Raw genomic sequence first — 25,681 nt, forward strand, 5'->3', positions numbered from 1 at the left:
AAAAAAAAAGGTTTTCCAGTTGGATCAGATGAAATTTCATTTTGCTTCCTGTGGTAGTCATTCCTTCCTATTTATTTCTGCATGCATGCATGCATGCATGATGGCTCATTGACTTGATTACATCTATTTAATCTACATAGTCTTCACTTTTTGACTCCTGATCTTAAAAGTAGAGCTTAAATTGATCTCACAAAAAACCTTTATTGACATTTTCCTTCTTCAATTGTGCATGTATGGAAAAATGCTTTCTAGTTTACTTGCTTCTTGTACACTTCATCCCTTCTAACCTTGGGGAGACAATGCGGGAAGATGCATGAATCGTTCAGAATTAGAGTGGCTGCATTTCCCCTTGGGTCTAGGTAAAGGTAAAGGTTTCCCTTGACGTAAAGTCCAGTCGAATCCGACTCTAGGGGGCGGTGCTCATCTCCGTTTCTAAGCCTTGGAGCCGGCGTTGTCATAGACACTTCCGGGTCATGTGGCCAGCATGACTCACGGAACGCCGTTACCTTCCCGCCGAAGCGGTACCAATTAATCTACTCACATTTGCATGTTTTCGAACTGCTTGGTGTGCAGAAGCTGGGACGAGCAACGGGAGCTCACCCCGCCGCGCGGTTTCGAACCGCCGACCTTCCGATCGACGGCTCAGCGGTTTAACCCGCAGCGCCACCGCGTCCCTTGGGTCTAGACCCCTTGGGTCTAGAGGCCCACAAATGTTTATGTCTGCATCATAAATTCTATACACAGGTGAGAATTCTGAAATTGATAGTGATGCTGGCTTTACTCCATGACTTCAGGAGTAAATTAGAATTTTCAGCATGCTTGAGTATCATGGATATGGCTCAGAAGGCAACATTGGTATAATGTAGGACCCTAAGGAAGACTTGCTGTTCATGTTGGCTGCATTTGGGTGAACTTTACTTTCTGGACCATCTTCAACAGTTGCCCTAGAAAGAGCTAATTGGAGTATGTCAGTCACTGCAGCTAAGTTTTTTTTCTGGGTTGGGGTGTACCTGCATTATCAGCTCTTCTTGCCACTTACGTTATGTGCAGTCCAGCATCTAGTTCCTTAATAGAACAGATATGTCTACAGCACATCTGGAATCACTAACAATGCTGTCTTATTCTGAATTCTGCTTCAGTTTATTGTCCTCTACCCGCTTCTTTTACAACCTAGAGAAACAGCGGCTGTGGTGAAGTCTGAAAGGTGGGAGAGGTATAACTATTTGCAGGAGGAATTTCATTGTACTCCCAGGTTTTAAAACTGAAACCGAATTCTTTTTGTCACACCTGCAAATCAAATCTTGCAGTTTCTGAGTTTGTGCTGAATTTTGAATTGATAATTGTCTTTTGTCAGTGATGTTATGTTGCTGTCCAGCATCTAGTTACTTAGCAGAACAGATATATCTACAAATTTTGAAATCTTGCCCCTGGAGTCAGCAACAACTCTTCCTTGTCTCAGTTCTCTGATTTTTTAATCACAGAACTAAGTTTATGTGTATTTATGACTGGTATTATCAGTGTACCAGCATATGTTTTTAAATAAATGAGATGCCAAAAATGAACATCTAGGAAAACTTCAGGAAAGTTTAGAGTAACTACTTGACTCCTGAAACAATTTTGATTGATGTTATCTGAAGTAATATTGAGTTATGATATATTATTTTAGCCAAAATTGTGCATATATTCAATGATGAGCCAGATTGCTCATTTTTCAACATCACCCTACAACTAACATATTTGTCTGACACTTTAAACTTTTAGCTTGACTATGGAACTTTTATATTCACTATTTTAATAGATTCTTTGGAACTCAAGAGAGTTCCATAGGACAATGTCAGTCTTGATTCCCCCTTTAATACTGAGCAGCTAGCAGTCAACATGAACACTCTGGCATATATAAACAAGTAAATATGAAAACATTGATTTCAAGAACAGTCTATCTTCTCATTACATAATTTGCTTGGTGGTTAAGTAATTTTTGAAGACATGGATGAAAATGAATCTTTACTAAAAGAGGAAGCCTTTGAAGATACAGCACACCCTCTTGGCAATTTGCAATTTGATTTTTTTTTCTTTTTGGCTGCAGAAATCCAGAAACTCTGGGGTTGACTGAGCAGTTATTTAAAAACAATTTTACAGGAAGAAATGAATAATACAAAACTAAACATTTCTTTTTTCAAAAATATACCACCACAGGACCTGTCTATGCTGTATAGAATAGCGATGCAAAGCCTGTAACATACCACTAATATTTTGGAAATATATGCCATTTTTTAATGTAGCAATCATACAGTCCCCAACATGTGAGGAAAAATAATTTCTGTTCCATTGTTTTAATTTTAAATCAAGAAATAATGTATACATAGAGGACCATCTTTCCTTGTTGACGTTCATGTATGGGATGTTCCTATTCATTATGCTTTTTAGTATTTTGATAATGTGTAGCAATTTTTTAGTCAAAAGATTACCTTGTTACTGTGTAGTTTGAAAATAAATAAGTTGTGTTTGTATATAGAAGAATGAAGCTAATGGGCCAAAGTGGAATGGAATAGGTTTTCTGTTCAGAATATACATAATATATAATGAATGTGTATTCATTCCCAGTGGACTGTAGTTGCCAGTTTATAGTTATATTGTAATTCTGAGTAGGGCATCGTTAATCATCTGGGAGTAAAGATGGATAGATAGATAGAATAATTTTTTGTAAGCCAGAATAATCTCTCTGTTCTGGGGTGGTCCAGCTTTGGGGTGGAATTAAGATAATTTAAAATGCAGTCAAGTGACTCTAATTCTGTTTTTTGCTCATTTTGGGTTATCTCTGATGACCCTTTAATCTGCCTATTTGGAACAAAGATTGCACAAAATAAAAACTGAGACCAGAAATGTTTTCTGGAATACTTTGACTTTGTTTACCAGATTTATTGGGTTTGATTTAGAATTATTATGAATAGAACTTTTTAAAAAAAACTAGACAACGTTAATGTGGTTTATTAAACTTAGAGTGATGAACATGACTAATGTTGTGGTTCATTAAACTTCGACTAATGAATAAGTAAAATTTATTTGTTTATTGGTTTTTGAGCTGCATAAGGCTGCCCAACTCAAACAATATGACTCTGGGTAATGTGCGGCACAACAAACAAACAGTAAACCCAAAATAGTTGGTTTACTGGGTGGTTGATGGCTTAAAGACACTCTCTCCACCTTTCAGTTTCCCTCTTTTATCGTCTTCTATTTTTGTGCTTTTTCTGTTTTTATAATGATTTTATAACTTTTATTTGTAAGCTGCCCAGAGTCACTTTTATAGTGAAATGGGTGGTGTATAAATGGAATAATAAATAATTTTTTTAAAAAAAATTAAAAATCAAAACCCACCATATACATTAAATGGGCGGTGATATAAAATTAATTAATTAAATAAATAAATAAAATAAACACATATAATATATAAATACAACATAGTGATCAAACAACCTAAGAAAACAATCGAAAGGGGACTCTAACTCAACTGTCGTTAATGCCTGGGTGAAGAGCCAAGTCTTAACAACTTTCCTAAAGGTGAGCAGAGCTGGGGGCCTGCCAGATATCTGGAGGGGGGAGAGATCACTCTAGAGAATAAGGGCAACCACAGAAAAGGCACAGTTCCTAGGTCTCATAAAATACATGTTTGTGGGTTTTACGAATTATACGAAATAGCCAAAAAAAAAAAAAAAAATGAACTGAAAGGTATGATTAGAGAGAATATATAAAATACACATAATTTAGTGTAAGTGTACTATTTAAATTCAAAAGTTTATTGTAAAAGTACACTGGAATACTCTTAAATATGTAATGAAATAATTCAGTGGACTAAACATTAAATTTAATTTTTTAAAACAGTAGGAGCAAAAATTTAGGGGGTGGCTTAAATTTTCTCTCAAGACTTTAAATATGTTACAATATATTCAGTTCATTTACTTTAATTTTAATGCATGACAGTGATGTAGGCACGTGTTCCTTATTTTATTTCTACCTTAAAGTTCAATGTCTTTCTTAAGTAAAAGCATTTTAAATATAGCATACCTAGAAAGATTACATAAATATATGCAGTGACAAAGAACAGGCACATTAATAAATTTAATTATAATTTAAGGTTTGATTCACAGCATTCTTCTCTGTATGTCTACCTAAATTAAGAACAGTTACATTCATGTAACTTTATATAGAATTGCATTGCATATATTGTTATGCAATAGTAAGTCATTTAATTTAATTTATGTATTTTTTAATTTGTTGGGTATTTAATTTTAAGAAACAATGCATTTAGAAAAAGAGGAAGACTGTCCAACCTGATCACTATTGGATAGAACGGTTAGAAAATATATTTATTTTCTATTCTTCTATTTAGCCTGCAAGGCTTCGAGAGTAAGCCCCACGGAATTCATTGCATTGTTTGATTGAGTTCACAAAACTTGCAAAAGCTGTAGCTTATTTGTATTTCACTTAGGATGATGGGTGAATCTAGTCAATCTAGTCAATTTCAATTGTTCATTTTTTGTTACAATAAAATGTACCCAACTGTTGCATTGAATCAATTGTTGTTGAAAAAGGCTTATCCTTAACTTGTTGAATTAACTTGTTGAAAGACAGTCTCTTCCTTTGGTTGTTTAGTAATGCTGTAGCATATCTATATCCATGCATTAATTCCTTAAAACTTTAAAAACTTTATAGAACTATTTGTCTACCGTCTTTAGCAATCTGCAAGCGGGAAATGAGTTAAGAGAGAGCACAAACAAAATCAGTAGTTTGTAATCTACAACTTCTTTTAATTATTTAAGAAAATTAAAATGGCTTCACAGTACTGTATACAAAAACGTATATGACTTCATCAATGTCAAGATTTACTTATAATAAAAATCTCTCTAATGTAAAACATCTACCAATTCTAGAACTTTATGCAAATAGCACATATTTTTTCCATAGCTAAATATAGCAAGCAGGTAGTTCTTTATCATATTTTTTTTTATATATGAGAAGTATCAAATCTTGCCTTATCTCAAAAAAGTAATAGGGTTCATATTGACTTGTTGGAAGGTTTAACAGTAGATTGATTTTTCTGCTGTTGCCGTAGACCACAGCTTATTTAACCACTCATCTGTGATTAAAGCTAACTGCTTCCAATGGTTTATATGCTATCAACATCTAAATGACCATATCTTTAGAGTTTATCTTATTATCTTCAGTGAATATTCCAAACAAAGCTGAATATATGTTTATTTTGATTTCGTGTTTTATCCATTTGTATAAACAGCAGGTTGAGAAATTTCTAAGCTTTGGGCATATCCACCACAGATGAAATTATATGGCGGACTTTGTAATCTGCAAAAGTAGAGTGGTAGAAGTCTTCATTTGTTGAGTAGCTTAAGTTTCTGTGAATCCATAAGTTTGAGTTGGTGCTGGTAGACTAAATATCCTGACTCCTTCTGTTCAATATATGGAAGAGAATATAGTGAATTGGTTATAGTTGATGGATATTACTGCCATGTAAGAAGAAGTGATTCTTCCTTTGCTCCAGAAGGCAAATCTCGAGTTGAGGGAAGGCAATATGAAGCTGTTTCTGGTTTTAACCACTCTTACTGCTGACAAAATAGATAGGAACTGCCGATGGAAGATGGGTTTTTCATTTTGTTATGCTGAGATTGCCAAAGTTCAGTGTAACTTAACAATGTTCCCTACCTGCTTCTTAATTCTAAGAGTGTTACACTTTTCTATTAATGGTAAAACAGTTGAGAGTACAAGGACTACAATAAGATTCAGAAGCTGATGAATGATATTATTATTGGTTATTATTGGGCATGGGATTCCTTGCCACTGTTGCGATTAGATAAATAATACAAAAGAGGGAAATGTGAGTTTTTCTCAATTTGCATAATTCATATGAGTAAGTATGAATGAATCATATGAAAATGATTTAAAAGCCTCCCATAGGCAGGGATGCTAGTCTTTTGATGGGAGCCCGTCCAGAGCTGGAGATAATGCAGATGCATGTCTTTTAAGAGGTATAGCATATACCAATCTTATTTTATTTTATTTTTGCTTCTGTGGAAGTTTTTTCACTTAACTGCTCTTCATGGCATCCATCTGCCACTGGAAATGGTTGAGGATTGAAGAGATGGATGCAAGAGCTGTGAGCTGTGGAATCCCCATTACTACAGTAGGCTTTTTATGTTTGTTTTTGAACTAGTTTAGAAAAACACACAGGCCATTTCTAAAAACAACCTAGCTGTATAGTGAAGCTGTTTTTCAACCGAGAAGTTTTATAATTTAGTAATTTGCTAGTAAGGATGTATATGGGTGGCTGAATCTGTCCTTGAAATTTTGCTATGATCTTGTTTTGTCTAAATAAAAAAATCATGAGATTCGAAAGCTTCTATGTTCCTACACAATTAGATCACAATTGTTATCTAAAAAATTTGAAACATACTTTTATCTTCCTCCATTCTCTTTCTTTATCAGAAGGTCAGCAATAGTCTTAGAAGGGAAAATATATTCCGGTCTCTCTTTCTCTGAGTTACTAATAAGTACTTTTGGGAGACAGTCCAAAAGATCAGGTCATATGTTCTGGATTATTAAAAGGAATGTAGATACCAGTCTCTTAAATTTTATTTGCTTAAATCTTTATTCAGTAAGAAAGCAATTAAGGTGTTTGTAAAAAAGAACAATGAATATTTTGTTTTTGTATAAAACTTAATTTGTATAATTTATATGCTTGCTGATTAAATCCTGTGATTTTCAATTTTAAGGTTTTTTTTTCAAGTCCAAGCAAAAGTTATGACATAGTGACATAGTGACATGGCAAATTGTATCAAACATTAAAACATTAAAATTATTACAGTTTCACTCAGTGGCTTATAGCTGTATTTGGAAGTTTCACCTGTGTTGATAAAATATCAGTGAATCTATGTAATAGGAAGGTGATACACCTCAAAAATAGAGGGAGGTATCTGTGTTTACATTTCCTTGAGGAAGTTTTAAGTAGGATAGCAGTATTTAGCAAGAACAAAGACTGAAGCACCATAAGCATGCATCTGCTGAATTTAAATGATGAATTATATAAAAACAACAAAGAAAGGTGTAGTCCCTTGGAGAAAAATTGTCCCCCAGCAGAGCTGGTGTGTAAGATATGCCTAACTGAAGACGTAGTGTGCTGATTTTGACCCTTTACCACAGTAATCTTTTTTTTTAAATAATTGTCAGTGGTATTCACCCTGGACAAAAAGACATTGCATTCCCACTAAAACTATACTGTATGAGGTAGGAGTATTCCAGTATCAGGGATTGTTGTTAGAAGCTCAAATGGCATCACAGTTTTGCAGAGGTTTTGTCAGGATGAGCTAACACAAGGAGCTACAACTTTGGACAGAGATAACTTTCCAATAATTATTCATGGCCTGGTAACCTCCTGTTTGAATTGAGTTATTGCAGCATGTTACATGAGGAGTTGTCTCTGGAAATGGTCCGGAAACTTCACTTCAAAACAGAGCAGCTGTACTACTAGCTTTGAATGACTGATACCATTATATTATGTTAGCACATTGCCATCTGCAGTGGCTGCCAGTCATTTTTCAGACACAATTCAGAATGCCAGTGTTAGCCTACTAAGCCCTAAATGGCTTGAGGCCAGACTGCTCGAACGGCTGGGTCCTCCCATATTGATCTGCCAAGCACTGTGCTCTTCATCAGAGCCCCTTATCCAAGTATCTTTTCTAAAGAAACTACAGTAGGAGTGACAGTTCAGGGAGATTCAAGTACCCTCTGTCATGGAAGCTCGCAGTGTGATTTGGTTCCAATGACTAACTTTTAGCTCAAGCTATTTCACTTGGGTTTTGTTGGTGAATGAAACTGGAGGAGTGAATTCTGTGTTTGTTGCTTGAGTTTTCTTGGAGAGACAGGCTATAAATCCAATGAAAGATAAACTATACAAGTAAGGAAGATGTCATTAGATCAGGGTTTCTCAACCAGGGTTCCATGGAACCTTAGGGTTCCACAAGAGGTCACTAGCGGTTCCCTGGGAGATCACGATTTATTTAAAAAAATATTTCAAATTTGGGCAACTTCACATTAAATAGGTACTTTTAATTCTTTTAGTTTAAGAACACTGTTAATGCATGTATACAGGTGTCATGAGTGAGGATGGCGAGCAGGGGGCTCCCATCCAGGCTGTAAAGCGCATGCGTAGTACTGAGGAATTAGGTGGCCATTCAAAGAGACACAGATTGGGCCCGCCTTAACCTTTGGGGTTTATATGTCTGGGTTTTCCCACGCTTCTTCAGTTTGTTAGGATTTTCTGTTATGTAGCAGTAATAAAACACTAGAGACCTATTCCTTGTCTCAGCGTGGTTCCTGGCTGTTAGGACAACAGGTCCACACATGAAACAAATATAATACTTTTGTAACTTCTGTCCTATATTTGAGCCTGAATGTGCAGGGGTTCCCTGAGGCCTGGAAAATATTTCAAGGGTTCCTCCCGGGTCAGAAGGTTGAGAAAGGCTGCATTAGAGAAATTTGTGGAATATATTTTAGAAAGGCTTTCCTAGCTCCTGTGTTACTTTCTTTTGGGAAAATGTTCTCTTCCTTCTTCTGAGTTGTAAATTCCATGAGATCATCTACCCTCTGTTACCTTTTCAGTTCCTTTACTGATTTCAATTAGCTCCGTTTCCTGGTCTGACCTCAGCCACCCCTCTATTGCTTGTTTCTGGGAAGTGTACAACGAAGCCCAGAACGTGTTGAGATATTTTCTCTGTGTCTCAGTAGATTCCAATGAGACAGACTTTTGTTACAGTAAAACCTGTGGATTCTTACCAAACAAAATAAATGGATTTTTTTGGCCTACCAAGGTTTTAGGTAATTCAGTTCTAAAGGGGTGTGTATGTGTATGTATGTATGAATGTGTGTGTTTGTGTGTGTATGTATGTATATATACATATATACACATACATACATGCATACAGTGTGTGTGTGTGTGTGTATAGCAGTATGTATATGTTTAGTGGGGGTCATACACATTATTTGACAATGTGTAGCACTTGTTAGTGAAATGTGCCTCTGGAACCATTTCTCAAAACCATGAAAGAGCTATAGCCATTGGAAGACACAGCTCTTTCAAGGTCTTCCCAAGGAAAACAGTTCCATCAAGATAGCCAGATTTGGAGGTGGGTCCAGAAGGCTGTTTTGAAAGTTCCCCACTGAACAATTTCCATACTCTCAGTGTTTCTCATAATCCGCTATTTTATCCCCCAGATCTAATAAGTAAAAGTATGTAAGATTTCTCAATTATTTATGGGAGCTCATGAACAGATAGCCCATCTTGTCTGTTCCTAGGTTTCATGCAGTTTATTCTTACTAGGCTACCTTTTAGAACAAGATGGTACCGAAATGAAGGTCTTTGTAATTTCACGAGAAGCTTGAGGCACCAAAATACAAATGTCCAGAAAATCTGTGAGTCTGAGTTTCTATGTCGTACAGCAAATCCGAATTTTCAAGGTTTTTTGGTTTTTTTAGTAATAGCTTTTTTAAATAAGGAAATCATTCACTGGGTCAGGAAAATCCTTGGGAATAAAAGAAGAATCTACCTCTGTGCTATGGTAGAACTTGGGCTGGTAGTTAGAACCAGATGGAACAAAAGGGTGTAATTTTGTATTTATGGTACCCACGTCATACTAAGCATCCAGTCATAATAAACTGGGTGTGCTCTTTCTCTCCTTTTTAGTTTTACAAGTATTGCAGCTGAGAAATTTCTATCCAAGCACTTGAAAATAATGCTTTGTGTGTCAGTTAAGATCTTGTTCTGTCCTTGTCTCTTTCATTAGTCTAGAGGAAACCCTGTGAAGCTAAGAACATATTGTTTCCTTGTTTGTATTTCCTGTGTTTCGTACTGCAGCCATTTCCAGTTGCTTTAAGAAATCATTTGCAGAAGAGATTTTTCTCTTTTGCTAGAATATGCTAGCTGCTAGGGCAAGGTGGCCCCCAAGCTATTATGGGGATTTACGTGACCACACATATTAGAACATTTTAAATTTAGAAATATGTACATTTTGAAGTGATCAGAACCAACAGTGGCAGTAGTTTACTAATGTTTGTATTTGATTAATAATTTGATGAAGTTGATAAATAATGTTAATTTGGTTAACATTATTAATCATTTGATAAATAATACTGAATTATTAAAAATATGATTAGCCTCTCTTGGCCTGGTTTTGACTCCTGGAGGTATATAATGTTGCTACCCATGGGAATATGTAGGATTATCAGTATAGTTACTGATAGTAACAGTATAGTTACAGTTAACCGCATGAACCACTGTTTCATTTGGCCAGCTTGAGTATAGCTTTGTTTGGTTTCATATATGTCCTGTGCCTAGACAGATGGCACCTGCTAGCTGGCTTTGGCTAAATTTAAAGAGCTAAGCAAAGTCACACCTGGTTAATATTTGGAGACGATCAAGATGATCAGTCTCCCAGTTGTAAGTTCGACTGAGAAATCAAAAAATGAAACATGCCCCAAAATGGGAGTGGCAAGCCATTTCTGTATTATTGCCAAGAGAACACCATGGACATGTCCAGGAAATCCAATCAAAGGAGATTTTTAACCTTTTAACATGTCCTGTGTGGAGATGCAGACTCATGAGGTCAGCACAGCTGTACAGTCTTGATGTAGGGAGTAATTTGGGCATAGCCTGGGGTTGGGGTGGTTAATGGAGCAATTTGTATTTGCTTTTCGTGATTTGACAATGCCGTTTGGGACCGCTGCTGCGGGTCTTGTGTAAAACAGCAGAGTCTGGTGGGGGTTTTTTGGGGGTGGGGGTAATGATGTTATTTGAGATTGGGAATGGGTTAATGGGGTCACACAGTTTAAGAATGGGGGCTGCAGTCTGCCTGGAATGGACTGCATTCCAGGCTAAGGCTAGTGCTGCATATGAAGGATATTGAAATAGATCTTCAGAAAACAGTGGAATAAGAGAGTGGAGGGATGAGAAGACAGATCCCCTTACCCCCTTTCATAGTGCTGTAACCACAGGATTGGGCCATTTACCCTCTGAAGCTACAGGCACAAGGTTTCGATTCTTCTCTGTACAACCCGAGTGGGCACACACTGGCATTAATGTTTTCCTCTGTGTGGCGTTTAAGATTTTAAGCTGTTAAGTCTCCTTCTTTTGCAACTTAAAAAGTCTTTCTGGCAAAGAGTATGAGTTAATTGAATGGAGGAAAGTGTGTTTCATTGTGATTCAATTTATCGTCCCTCAAGGGTCCTGTAAGCTGTCAAGGTGGTGGACTTTCTAACTTGGAAATGGAGAAATTTGGCGTCTCCAAACCTCTCCCCACCCCCCACCCCCAAGTCTCAAGTCTCAATATTGCCATTTTATGCTTATTCCTGCTTCCAGCTAGTAGTCCCATATCTCTGGATGGCTTTGTTTGGCTGCTCTGCTGATTAGTGTGTAGCCAACTATTTTACTAAATAGTGTCTGCAGAACCCTTCCAAATTGTCTGTCTCTCTGTGTGTGTGTGTGTGTGTATTTTCCTGCATGCATCATAATTATTTTTTTTTACTTTAATGGTGACTCAAATCTTGCAAGGCCACAAGGCTAAGATAGCTGAAATTTTTTAGAGATTTGGTAATTTAGAGGTGTCTTTTTTTCTGTTTCTCTCTGATGCTTATGCCTTAATGGAAAGCACCTGCTGCATAGGAAGAATATTGGCCCCTGGTTTCAAGCAATTCAGGACAAGTTTATCACCTTATGGCTGCTAGTTTACAGCTTTGATGATGTTACGGTTAATGCCAATGTCAATATCACTGTCTTTTCAGTGCTTAGTAAACCTTGGCGCATATACAAAACAGCATATTGTTAAGTCCTGTGCATTTAATTTTCTCTAGCAGGTAGCATATTTTTGTTGAGTTGTGTTTCCTAATCCTTACATCATTATGCTGTTTGCTCTGGCTTATTTTAGTTTTTTTTTAATAGTAATTTTATTACAGATTATAATTATAACAGTAAAAACTAATACAAGCTGAAAAAAAGAAGAATAAAAAGGAAGAGTAGAAAGTGCAGAAAAGAAGGATAAAAGGAAAAATAGAAAAAGAAATAGAAATAGAAAAGAAATAATAGTAAAGAAAAAGAAAAAAATATAAAGAAGTGACTTCCAACCTTCCTCATAAACAAGTATAAACAATTTTAGTAACTAATCATCTCCTCTTAAAATACAACAAATTATTTCTTCTTCCCATATCCCATCTCTTATCTATAAACAAATCCATAAAGCATCATTTCAGTCCTAGTGTCAGCAAAAGTCCATCAAGGGTTACCAGAGATAACATATCTATTTTAACCTTGATCAAATAAACCAACTTTATATTCCTGCCTTTTGGTTCTAATAATCTTAATTTTTATTCCATTCAAATAATGTCATAGAACTTGATTCTTTAAAAATTTTTCTTTGTCCTTCTCACAAGATTCTTCAAAACTTTAATAAGACTCTTTTGTAAATTCAGTACAGGAAAATTATCCAGGTCACTCTCTTGGTTTGTTGTTTGTACATCCCTTTTAATTATTAAGACATCAGCAGGTTTATTTTGTATGTCTAGTGTAACATATGTTACATGTTGTTTGTGTAGCCTGTCATTTTTAAATCCACTTTCAACTCTACCCTTCAATATGTCCCATCTTAGAATATTTTGCTTCATTCTGTAAGTTGAGGTTAAGTGTTCTTCTCCTTTAATTGTAGTCTTCAGTAGTGTCTAATTTTTAAAAATCTTATTTTTTTAAATTCAAAACAAAAGCATTTTCCCATGGGAAGGATTCTTTATAATTAATCCCAATATCTTATTTAAAATTTATCTGGACCTTTAGTCCATTTGTAACTTTTTAAAATCAAAGTTTTATTGATCCTTTTGCTGTTTATTCCCCACAAATTTTTTATTAAGTCCTTAAACTTGTATTTAAAACTTCTTTTGCTAAGGATTGAAGGAAACTCTCCTGGTGCTGTAAAACCTGTTGACCCAAAGGTTCTGACAGCTGAAAAGCAGTTAACAAGCAATTTCCAAAAGCTATTAGAAAGGAAGTATGCGAAGTTAGTGTCCTTTCAAAGGCGCCAACCGCCATTTGAGCAAGTTGGCTATTCCCTCATCTCCCAGAGTTCTAAACCCACTGGAGACCTCTCTCTTGTGGTCTCCTTGTGGGGAGCAGCTGTCCGAAGCACTTGTGGGTGATCTCAAATCCTCTCCTTCTATGGAGAGGAATTATTGAAGAGCTGGTCTGCTTGCCAGTTCTTCGTTCTTCCGCAGTCATTGGGTCTGCCTTCTGGAGCCAGCTTCAGTCTGCCATTTCATCCTCCAGAAGCCCACTCTGGCTTTTTTTTAGTAAGAGATGTTTCTGGCTTCCCATGCACTTTGCTTTTAAGTCAAACACTTCACCAGTCACATTCTGTGCATTCTCAGGGCAAGTAACCCTAGATTTTTCCAGCCACCCTTGTCCCACAGTCAAACACTTCACCAGTCACATTCTGTGCATTCGCAGGGCAAGTAACCCTAGATTTTTCCAGCTACCCTTGTCCCACAGATATGTACCTTCCTCTGCCATGAATCATGCTGCCTTTCTGGAGAAATTGATTAATCATACACAGATGACTGGATAAATCTGATGTATGAACTGACCCATTATTCAGTTTTATAGTTCACATCTAGGGAAACAGATGGGAAGTTCTTACAAAAAATACAGAGAATATAGTTCCCTATTTTATATAGCTTTTGCGCAGCCATACATTAGTTTAAGAAAGAATATATTTTCTAAGGAAGATTCTGACCCAAGGGGATAAAAATTATTTGAGGTTCCAGCCTTAATTCCAAGGAACATTTTTTTAAAAAAGAATTTTGCTATATAAATTATACTAGTGCAATTAAATCGGAATGTCCAGCTGCCATTGTAGAAAACATATTATTGTACTGACTTACTAGCTTCCCTGTTGAATACCAGAGCAAATCCAGGTAGTAGTTTTGGTTGGATGTTAGGACAAATTCTCTTGAGTGCGTATGACCTTCTTTAACAACTGTGGTAAATTAAAACAATGTAACTTGGGACTAATTGTTTCCAAGGGAGCTTTTTGGAATTAGTATTTCTTAGACTAGATCAAGGTTTGTGAAATCTGATTTAATCTACCAGAAGTCCTGCTCCTTCCTTCCTTTTGCTTTGTTTTGCCATTTGCTCAACTCCGTCTGATATTTCCATCTTAGAATGATGTTGCAAATTTAAAAAATACCCTGTTTCTTTATTATGCCTATTCCAATTTAAACCTTATATAGTACACTGCCCTCTTTTTTTCTTCATGACAGTGCCACCACATTCAACATGGAGTTATGGCAGTATATAGTAAAAACCAAAATAACAATAAAAGTAATATAGAAATAATGCAGAAAAAAATAATTCTTAAAAGTATGAAATCCATTAATAAATCACTATAATAAAAAAATTGTAGAAATAGAAATAAAAAAATATAGAAATCCTCAGTAGATAATAGCTAAATGTCCTTTCTTTAGTTTTCCCTCAAGTCAACTGCTATGGAGTGATCTGTATTTCTGGTGGATAAGGGCCAGGGCTGAAAAACAAGATGATCCTAATTTCCCCTCAGCTTTCATATGGGGGAAGAACTTCAGCATCCCACCCTGAGGTGTGCTCACTGGAGGGATGGAACCCACCGGAAATAGATAGCCCTTCAGGTACCTGGGTACCAAACCATGTAGGGCTTTAAAGGTCGAAAACAGCATTGTGAACTATATCCAGAAGCCTTTTCGTAGCCAGTGCAAGGCCTCTTTTCCCAGGGAAGGGTGACACCGCTAACCTTGCTGAACGAGATTTCAGTAAGACGAGGAAGGTCTGCTTGCGTGTGTGTGACTAGGTCATTGAGTAACATGATTTTATTACACACAGACCTGGCGTTTACCAATAGCAAACTTAGGCCAGGGCCTCCGGTAATCCAGTCACCTGGCTTCTGGAATGAGGCTTTCACTTGCCTGATTCTTCACATTTCCTGGATGGTTGTATTTCCATAGATTGCTGTTATTTTATTGTTTACTGTTTATGGTATTGTTTATGGTTTATGGCACACTCTATGTTACGACAGGTGGTTAACAATAAATGTACTTACTTGTGTTTGCCTAGACTTGAAGTGACTCAGGTGGAGGACGGTTTTCTTGACTCTTCTCCTAGCAACTTTTACCCAGATCAGGAGCCACCACTTTGATTTGTCACCAGTTTGTCTGTGTGCCTCACCAGTTCAGATATATTAGTGCATCCTGTTCTCCATTCTTCTGTTCCCATTGGCTTCTCACTTTCACTTTCATTCTTTCAGTTGTCACTTGCTTCTTCTTACATCTCTTTAAATCAGCTCCAACCCCTTGCTTTCTCTAAAACTTGCCTCAGCGGCAACCCTGTAGATTTTCCTTCAACTGTTCTGAGACACCAGTCAAAAGCACCATTTTGGTCATTTTCTTAATGGCTTTCTGTTTGTTCTGTCCGCAATTTCATGTCTTTTTTAGTGGTTGACCACCAGCTTCCAGGCTGCCTCTCCATTCTCTGTTTTTTCAAGATTAGCAGGTTTCCTGCATGGATAGGCTAATATGGATGGTTGCCAGTTATTTGGGGTGGGTGGGTCATGATGTCGAAAATCTTTCTTTCATCCATCATCTATCCTTCCTCTGTCCTTGGATTTTAGAATCCTAAGATTTCTTTTTATGAAACTTATTAGACCCTATACTCCTTTAACACAATTAGTTGTGTTAACTGCTTTAACACCAGCATTCTGTGCCAACTCTATACATTTGGGAGACTCATAAGCCTGGACTAGAGATAGAAAGTCCCCTGTCACTGTTCCTTCTTTCCTTTAGACAGAAACTGAACAAATTTTATTCCAGAAGGTTCTTAGGAAGTAGTTATTATAAGCTAATTTTTAACATGATTGGCACCTTAAGATGGTATTGTTCTAAATTCCCCCAGCTCCTTGTATTTGGTAGGATTTTTACTTCCAGTTACACCTGAGAACAGAATAGAATTCTAGTGATAGCAGTAAGCTTAGTAGAAGTAGTGGTAGCACTAGTAGTTAATAGATCGCATTAATTGTAGTCAAAAATAAATTTAGATATGCACACAACGTGTTTCTGGCTAGGCTGTTTTTTAATTTCTCGCAAAATGGCTTGCCTCTAATTTTCAATCAGGGTTACTGTACTGTTATCCTTCCTCTTGACGCCTTCAGGAACTTGATCTGTGAAAAAGTATCAAGTGTTCTCCAGGGAACTGACACAGTTTTCTCTTCTCTTCTCTTCTCTTTTCTTCTCTTCTCTTCTCTAGAACTTCATACAGAGTAAACAGAGATCTTTCCAGTACCTGATTAGAAATGAACTGGGGCTAATGGTTTTAAATGAAAACTGGGGAAATTACAGTAACCCGCATGAAATGGTGCGCATTTTAAGTTCATGTCTTAATTGTATAGTGTAGTTATTGTACTGTGGTTCTTCAAGGATAAGGCCAGGGAATTTTCCCATTCCTGAAATTCCAGTTCTGTGAGTTTTGCTATTTTAAAAGTGAAGATAAGGCTAAAGACTAGACTTTATTTATAACATTTTCTTGATTTTCCTATATTATTTGTAGGTTTTTTCACCTTACCATGCCTTTTGCATACTAGCTTCCAAGCAATTTATGATATAAACAACACCCACAAAATTAAAATACAGTGGCATAAATAATGGCAGAGAAACTGGTATTTATAAAGCAAATATAGGAGACTTCCTGAAAAACAGTCAGAACTTTGAATGGCATCAGAGAACAGAAGGGTTTTGGGTTTTTTTGGTGGGTAAACATGTATGGGAAAGGACTTCTATAATCTGAGGACAGCCTATGTATGTTCAGAATGCAGGGACACCTGGAAAATGAACCTCTGAGCTATGAATTAATTAGTGGGTGAACTTCTATAGGAATCTCTGGGAGTCCAGTCCAAAGCTGTTGAGTGTTTTAAAATCAAACCAGCACTTTGAGTTCAGTCTGGAAGCAAACTAATAAATTAGCAATAAAATGATGAAAATGAAATAAAAATAATAATGTGAACATGTTTGTAGTTTCCTCAAGAAACATCTTGGAGCCGATGAAGTTTTGCAAGATATTAACAGTAGTTTAGCCTTGATTTCAATAGAACATGCTTCTATGTTGTCTTTCTTGAAGAAGGAGGGTAGCTGGAATACCAACCAATTATTGTATCTTCATATAGTTTAGCTTTTAGTTGGAGATTTTAATTTGTTTTGTATCCATCTTTGTATCTGAGGTAGAAAATAACAATTCATGCATTTTGATAGCTAACAAACAAAATTTAGCTAATCTACAAAGTATCTTGGAATCTTGCTCTGCAAGAAATCAGTGAAATCTGAGTCATTGGAGAGACTTTTTGAATGCCTTTGAAAGGTACAGTGGAAAAAAGTGATATTGATTCCATGTATTGCATAAGGATTTTTATTTTTAAATCTGCCCTCTAAAATCACAGACGAGATGTTGATACACTGTGCTAGTAAACATTCTGCACTATTTAGAAATAGAAAATGAATCAAGGGTCCTCAGAGGTGTGTAATTACATGGAATAGAATGTTAATTCATTCTGGCACATTGCATATGATAACTTTTGCTTAAGGACTCAGTTTGCTGATTCATAAATGCCATCTTTCATCTTAAAACTATACTGAAATTCATTGACAAATAAAAAGGTGGGGGGAAGGAGGTTTCTCAGGGCAAAACTTAACTTCATTCAGAATTAAAGACGACAATGTGTGATTGTGGTTAGGACAATATTAGAAGTTTCTCATGTCTTCGCAAATGGTGAATGGTTTTTGGAAAAAGGGAAGTGGACCCAAGCCAAGCAGTTCTACCATCTCCTGCACCTCATATGAAACAGATATCCTCTCCGATGCCACCTCTGTCTCTTTGATGATTTGTCTTTTGCCAAGAGCAAAGTATGTATTATTTATTATATATCTTCATTTGAAATTTCTGATAATTAGTTTATGTGATGAGTTTTCCTTTGAAGTGATGCAGATGACTTATCACAGCAGATACTGACATTATGGAACAGCTTATTCCTGAAGTATGTTTGATCCCCACTGTGCTGTCTTTTCAAAAGGTTTCAAAACTATTTTGCTAGGAATTTCAGCATTAGAGGTACTGATAGACTATCTTTTAATTTGGGGATATTTTTATTGTTGACTGTGGTTTTTAGTTTGGACGATCGTTTTATTTAGCAATAGAGGGTGGTTTTGTTTTCATATTTAATATATTTCACTGTTGTAAATCACTTGGAGTCCTTGCAATATGGATGGTATTCAAAAGTTTGTACTAATAAATAAGTAAATGTCCATTTTTGAAGGATCTTTTGAATTGCTACATGCTACTGAAAAGATTATGTATCCTGGTTTTCATGAATTAGAAATAAGAAATGAAGATTACTCTCAAGTAATAAATTGTATATCCTGAGTGTGCCAGCATGTTGCATGTACTTCTAGCTGGTGGGATGTGAGCAAGACCGTGTTGGTTTACTAGATAGATTAGATCCTCATTTGCAATGAATAGCATAAATGTGGTTGGAGCAAAATTGGCTTTGGTTGCACTTGTGGGATACTGCCCCAGAAGGGAATGAGTCACTGATGAATGGATGTGAATTGAATGCACAAGTGAATGACCAGCGCCAAATAAGTATATTTAGGTGGTTTGGTCATTTGGAGAGAATTGAAATGAAGGTCAACTTACAAAACAAATCTATGAAGGAAAGGTGAATGGGTTGAGAGGAAGGGAAAGCCAAGAATGCTGTAATTAATGGAATTATGGAATTGTCAAAAAAGAAAGCAATCAACATAAAGGCTGAAAGGCAGTGTATGAATCAGTGTGTGGATGTGGCCGAACCAAAATTGTTTGCAATGCTAGAAAGGCATGGAGAAGAATAGTGAATGGTGATGACGTAAAGTAAATTTCCTTTTGTTTTCTCTTTTCTTTCTTATTTTGCATGTCTTAATTCTGTTTGTTTATCAAACATATTTCTACCCTGTCATAACCAAAATGACTGTCAGTAGTTTACATAGAATATAAATAGAAACAGTTTAAAACATCCATGACCACATTTAAAACCATACAGGAATATGGTTACTACTTCTCACTCTCTTTATGGTCTTTGTGTAATACTGCTTACTCCAAAAGGTAATAGCATGAAGGGTACGTATGACAGTAAATTGTTAATTGAGAATTAATTGTACAATAAAAGTTAGGCATTTGCCACTTTAAGCAAAGGTTATAGTCATTAGCAGTATAAGTGAAATGGGGGCTTCTGTTGAGTACATACTGGTTCAAATAAGGGGAAAGAGAAGGGGTGGAGTGGAGGAAAATTGCAGATAAGTGACTTTTTTTGTGTGATGTTGATAATGAAGTATGGGGCAAGCGTCAGATAGTGGAAGAGATAAATGAAGTGAAAAGATGAGGGATTTGAGGAGATGCAGTTTTGAGAAAGTTCAGTAACACCAAGGAACTGATATGAGGGAGAAAGGGAATGGTGGCATTTGTGGTTGAATGAAGATGTGTGCAGATTAGAAAACAGTCAGATCAGACAAAAGTGGCATCCATCTTTATCATTTGTCCCTTCTTCTGGAATTAAAAGGTTACTAAGGAATCAGTGATACCTCCCCGTGTAATGCTTAAGCAGACTTTTGATTAATTATATTACTCAAAAGTAAAATCAATGCTGAGATATGTTTCACTAAGTTTCAGTGGGGATCAGGAAAAGATATGAGCCTTGACTTAGATGAAGTTGAATGCACCTCAAACATTTTTCAGTTTTTAACGTGATACGGAATGACAAACTATGTAGAGGGCAGAGTAAAATCAAAAGACTCAGCCAGGGAGGTCACAAAAGTTACCATATATGTAGACCCTGGATGTGTTGCAACTGAATATATGAATTGTAAAATTACCCTTTCCTGACTCTTTCAAGATAGAATGGCAACCTTTCCGTTCCAGTCCAGTTTTGACACAGGATCGGTTGGGGGCTAAGCATTTAGATATGAAAGTTTGACATCCAAGCTAAGATAGCAGATTATTAAAATTAAGTGTAGTAGGTACCTCAATAATAGTGTTTCACTTCCATTGTTTCAGTTTGAAAGCCTTAAAGAGTAAGAGTTGTTTCTGCTTTTCTATCTTTTAGATTTTTGCCATTTACTGAGCCCACCATGTTTTACTGAGGAGGATAAATACAGTCTGGAAGCTCTCTGTACAATTCATAAACAGATGGATGATGACAAAGATGGTGGCATTGAAGTAGAAGAAAGTGATGAGGTTGGTATGGACATATGTTACTTTTAATGTTATGTTTAAAAATGAAAGATCCCATGTATACGTACAGCTGTGCTACTTCACATCATCCTGGCAGATGAATTAGAAGAAATCTTTACTTGACATTTTGTAGCATTTGATACTATTTTTTATAAGAATTTTATTAGATTTAAAGCAAAGATAAAAACTATACCGGGAGTACAGAACAGATTTAAGATAAATCTTGAAATTAACTTGTGCAGTGCATTGGATAGCATTGCATAGTTATTTCTGCTAAAAGAGTAGCTTTTTATACTGAAAGACAATCAGTGTGTGAGGTTGGAATCCAAATTGTAAAGTAAAACCAGCTGTGACTTTATTTTCTATACATGTACAAGAATGGGAGAAAAGCAAGGCTATGGCATATGGATCTTTTAGCAGGTCACCATTCTGCAGGATTTTTTATTTGTAGAAGATCTGCCACTCTATAGTGAGGAAGGATTATATCAATCAAATTAATTAAATCTGAGACCTTCAAATATTTTTAATGCGTTATGTGTAATGTGCATTTTCTGTTTCATTGGTGGCTCTGATGCTAGCTTTTTAAAAGCTATTTTTCTTCGACATTAGTTCAATTTAATAAAGATGGGAAAAGCTTAAAAAGTGGCAAGACAGAAAAATGAATCGTCTCACTCATCCTTAATGGTCTTTTGATACTATTTTTATAAGAATTTTATTAGATTTAAAGCAAAGATAAAAACTACAAAAAAGCAAAAAAAAAAACCCTACAAAAAGAAAAAACTAAAAAGGTGTGAAAATACAAGAAAAAAAAAAGTTTAAAGATTACATTAAGAGATGACTTCTGACTTTTAACAGCAAGAATATATAGCAATTTCCATAATCCCTTACTCTATATCAAACCAAAACCACATTATTTGTCCTAACAGCCAGGAAACACGCTGAGACAGGGAACTGGTCTCTAATGTTTATTGCTAGTACGTAACAGGAATCCTAACAAACTGAAGAAGCGTGGGAAAAACCCAGACAGATAAACCCCAAAGGTTAAGGCGGTCCCGATCTGTGTCTCTTTGAATGGCTGACCAATTCCTCAGTGCTACGCATGCGCTTGACAGTCTGGAAGGGAGCCCCCTGCTCGCCATCCTTACTCATGACATTATTTCTATAAATCTTTCCATTAGCACATTGTAAAAATAACTAAATACAATTGCTCCTTCCCCTTATATTAAAATCTCTCTCTCTCTCCCTCCCTCCCCCTCTCCCTCCCCCTCTCCCTCCCCCTCTCCCTCTCCCTCTCCCTCTCTCTCCTAATCAACTTCCCTCCCAAAAAAACACTTAGTTAATTATTTCCTTCCTACCACTTTTCTATACATTTCTGTCCACTATAATAAAGATCAAACTAAAAAACATGTGAATTGTCTGCTCTTACAACTAATAATACTGCAATTAATACAATCTTAATTCTATTAAACCTAAAACCAAGCAGTTATTGTTTATACCTTATTAACCTTAATCCGAGTCATTAAAAAAGAGTATGAAGTCAAACAAGCCTTAAAAGCAATCCAAATGAACATTCTTAAATCCTTACCTCACTTCAAAATATACCAAAGCATTCTCATATCTCCACATTACACACAACCCATTTTTCATAAAAAAACATCAAACAGCTCAATTGCCCGCCTTAAAAACTCCGACTTCTTAGCAGAAAACCTCCCATAGAAAAAAACCTCTTCCTTCCCATAACTTTCCATCAGGAAAGCAATTCGGTTTATGGTTTGCAATTCAAACTCTCCCTTTAATTCCTTCAGTTCCACAATCTGGTTGTCGTCAGCAAAAGCCTCAATCTCGCTGTCAGTAGAAACATTCCTTTCGTTGAGCTCCTCAACCTCTTCCATGACATCCCCAGCCAGATGATGTATTTTAAAGCTGGTGTTTTCTACAGTATCCTGAATATCTTGCATAATAGCTTGACAGGAATGAAAAAAAAAAATCTGTTTAAAAATCTGTTTAAGCTCACAATGGAACTCTGAGAAGTCTGCTTGAAATCCTCCATGTTTCAGGCAGTAGATTATGGTGCCCCCTAGATACTTGACTAGCGAAAATAAGACTTAATGGAAAATTTCTGAAACATGGTGATACAAGTGAAAGGGTGCTAACAAGCAGCTCCCAGGGAAAGTGGCAACATATAGCTGAAGATTCAAAACAGCAGATTCAACTGTAGGAAAATATTAAAATTTTCAAATTCAGTACAGAAATAATAGCAAGGACGCAATTATTTATTCTCAATCCTCCTTAGTATTTAGATGGGAAACAAGCCAAAACTTAAAAACGATTTAAAAAATTAATCCCAAAACTAACGATAAGCACCAAGAAAGATCGCTTTTCCTTGCTGTAGAAAGCCTCTCTTAGCATACATAAACTTAAAAAAAAAAAAAAAATCGAGTGATTTAGAAATGGGGTGGCAGGTCTTAGTGTCCCTTTAAGGCTACTGCGTGGCTTGGAAATGGTGACGTGCCAGCCTCCCGGCGTCTCTTACCAGATTATCGCGCATGCTGTTTGCAATCCTCTGGCTGCAAGACATCGTTCCGGAGGACAGATGGGATGATGTAAGCAATTTCTATCCATGAAAACGCTCCAGGGCTTCAGGGAAAACCTGCCTGAGCCCACAAAAAACTGCCACGTTGTCAGTTCTGCCCGCGGAGAGTGCAAGCAGCGCTGTTCAGATCGCCATATTCCTACCAGAAGTCCGGTCTTTTGATACTATTGACTGGAGTATTGTTACCAAACATGTTTAGTAGCATGGTTCAAACTCCTCTTCCTCCTCCTCCTCCTCGTCCGTTGTCGTCATCATCATCATCTTAATAATTAAATACTGTACATAGAAAAATGTAGAATGCACTAAAATAGGAACAGGATACAAACTTGTGAGAAAATGTGTTTCGGTTTATGCTCATGCCAAAGCCGACCCTTTTTAGATGTCCTCACAGAATGGGTGTCGTCAAGTGGGGTGAGGTGGTCCTTGATGTAAAGCTCATCTGTAAAGGACTTTCTAGGTGATAACCAGCACTTTGAATTTGGCCCCACTAGTTGTCTGGCCACTGCATTCTCTACCAGCTGAAGCATCTGGACATTGCAAAAATCCAGACCTGTGGTGGCAAAGGTACTTGGTCCATGTGGGACAGTAATTAGTACACCACCAAAACTGGAGAAAGCTCCCCCAGCCATGGCTTTTACCTGCTCCTCCATAACCAGCTCCTTCTTAGGAAATGTGATCCCATCACAGGAGATCCTGCTGTGTTTGCCAAAATTGACAGAATGTCACTTTGTGGTTACCTACCATGAGGCATTTTCATTGATGGCTTCTGCTTTCTGAAATATTTTCCCTGCTGCAATCTGTGAAGTACCTACTGTTTCATCTTTTAGCATTTTTCCTGTGTGAGTATTATTGATGAATAGTTTTCATTGGCTTGTTTTTTCTTTTTTCTTCCCTCCCTGTTTTTTAATAAATACATTTTTATATTTTTTCTTTTACTGTGTTTTATCATTGTATTTTGATGACATTTTTTTTATTTGTAAGTTGTTTTGAGATGTGACTACATAGGAACCATGACAGAACTGCAGTCAATACTTTTTTCTTAAGATGGGGAATGAAATACTCCGTAGTGATGGGGTCCTTTGGAGAGTGTTAGTCTGTCACTGGAGGATACCACTGTCTTCTCTCTGATGATTATGATGATTTATTAAATTCATATGCCACTTGATTCCCAGCGACTCTGGGCAATTATAGATTTCAAGGAATTCAAGTATATTGGTGGGTCTGTGATCATACCTTTTCTCTTCCTTCATCACCTGCAGTTATAATATTTTACGCATTATACAAAGAGAAAGTAAAGTATGTTTTTTTTTAATGTGGGATGTACAGTTTTATGTAAGGAAGGAAACTCTGTCAGAAGAAATTAACCCGTTTTCCAAAAGCTGCTTCCTGTTCAGTTAATGAATGCCTGGAACAATTAATAATGAACATCCTTTAAAATCGTGTTCAGTTTTTATACTGGGAGTGGTTGGAAATTACTCCTAAAAAATCTAGTTACTTTTCGGTAGATTTCCTCTGTTGAGAAAAAGGTTGTCACATTACAGAATATAGCGTCTCACCACAAAATATAACGGTAATTTATTTCCAGAAGGAAGCAGTGTCTCTATGTAATCATAATGACATGCGGTCTAGTGCCAAAATAAGTGCCTAGTAATCCCGTGTTTTAGCTTAACAGACACATTTGCAGTATGAGTGTGCTCTTAGCCTTGAATCAGAGTGTTTCAGCTGAATTTGAGAAAAGGAGTCGGGCCATTCTAGAAGATGCTTTTTCAAAGAACAAGTGATGATCACTGGGAAAGTTCCGGCTCTGGCTGGAATGGATTGAATTGAAGGAGGAAGTGTCAATTGGTAGCTAATCTTAAAATAGCAATTGTAAGAACAGCTGAGCAAGATGCCAGTTGGCCTCTCTCTGGTGCAAAATGGGAAGGGTCTGGGCCATCCTGGAGTAATGGAGCATTCCCTTCCCTCTCTCAGAGTAAAGATGTATGCAGGTTGACAATCTGAGTTAGGACCCAAAATTCTAGCTGTGGGGAGGAAAAAAAGGAAGAAGCAGACTTCCTGCAATGGTTGAAACTGAACTAAGTGGAATGGAAGAGTGGCAGGCAGGAAAATCACAGGTTAGAAATACATCTCAAAGATGAGACCTGACTGCTGGAATCAGCCATTGCTTTTTTTTTTTTTATTCCTGCTGACCTATTACCTTGGTTTTTGGAATATCAGCCGTCGATGTTCACAATCCTGATTTATATCCTGAGTCCTGTTTGCATTTACAGGTCTTGCTTCCTGTCCCCCCACCCCCTGCTCTGTTTGTGTGCTCTTCTGCGCTTTTGATCATGGGCAATTTACTTACTCCAGTATGCGCTTTCTGCTACCTAATTGCTGGGCTCCGATAGTGGCATTCAACCTTGGCCAGGACAGCAAGTGACTTCTATATTTAGTAAGCTTCCGTGAAAATTACTAGAGAAGCAGGGGGAGAGAATCTTCATCTTGGATTTTCAGCTCCTGCTCGGCCGACACCCTGTCTTTCAAAGCTTTTGCTGTAGCTTTAAATTCTCAGTTTATTCGGTTGCCCCTGAGATGCTACGGTTTAACTCCAGCGTGGCAAACGTACAGATGATTGCAGATGGTATGAATGTTGCTTGGGCTACTGAGTGCCTTGCCCTGGCTGAATGCAACAGAGAATGAAGAGGAAAGTGTGAATTGCTCAGCTGCTT

The 25,681-nt window shown here is 36.8% G+C and overlaps 1 protein-coding gene across 2 annotated transcripts in view; it reads left to right on the plus strand.

Moving 5' to 3' along the window:
• The window catches only part of STIM2 (stromal interaction molecule 2), a 75,871-nt gene that overhangs the window by 18,597 nt on the left and 31,593 nt on the right, over nt 1–25,681 (plus strand). For both annotated transcript variants that reach the window (XM_063309705.1, XM_063309706.1), the window contains exon 2: nt 20,250–20,380. In XM_063309705.1, the coding sequence (XP_063165775.1) occupies nt 20,250–20,380 (131 nt within the window). The remainder of the gene's footprint in view (nt 1–20,249; nt 20,381–25,681) is intronic.

This window comes from Candoia aspera, chromosome 8 (assembly GCF_035149785.1).
Source record: "Candoia aspera isolate rCanAsp1 chromosome 8, rCanAsp1.hap2, whole genome shotgun sequence".
Lineage (NCBI taxonomy): Eukaryota > Metazoa > Chordata > Lepidosauria > Squamata > Boidae > Candoia > Candoia aspera.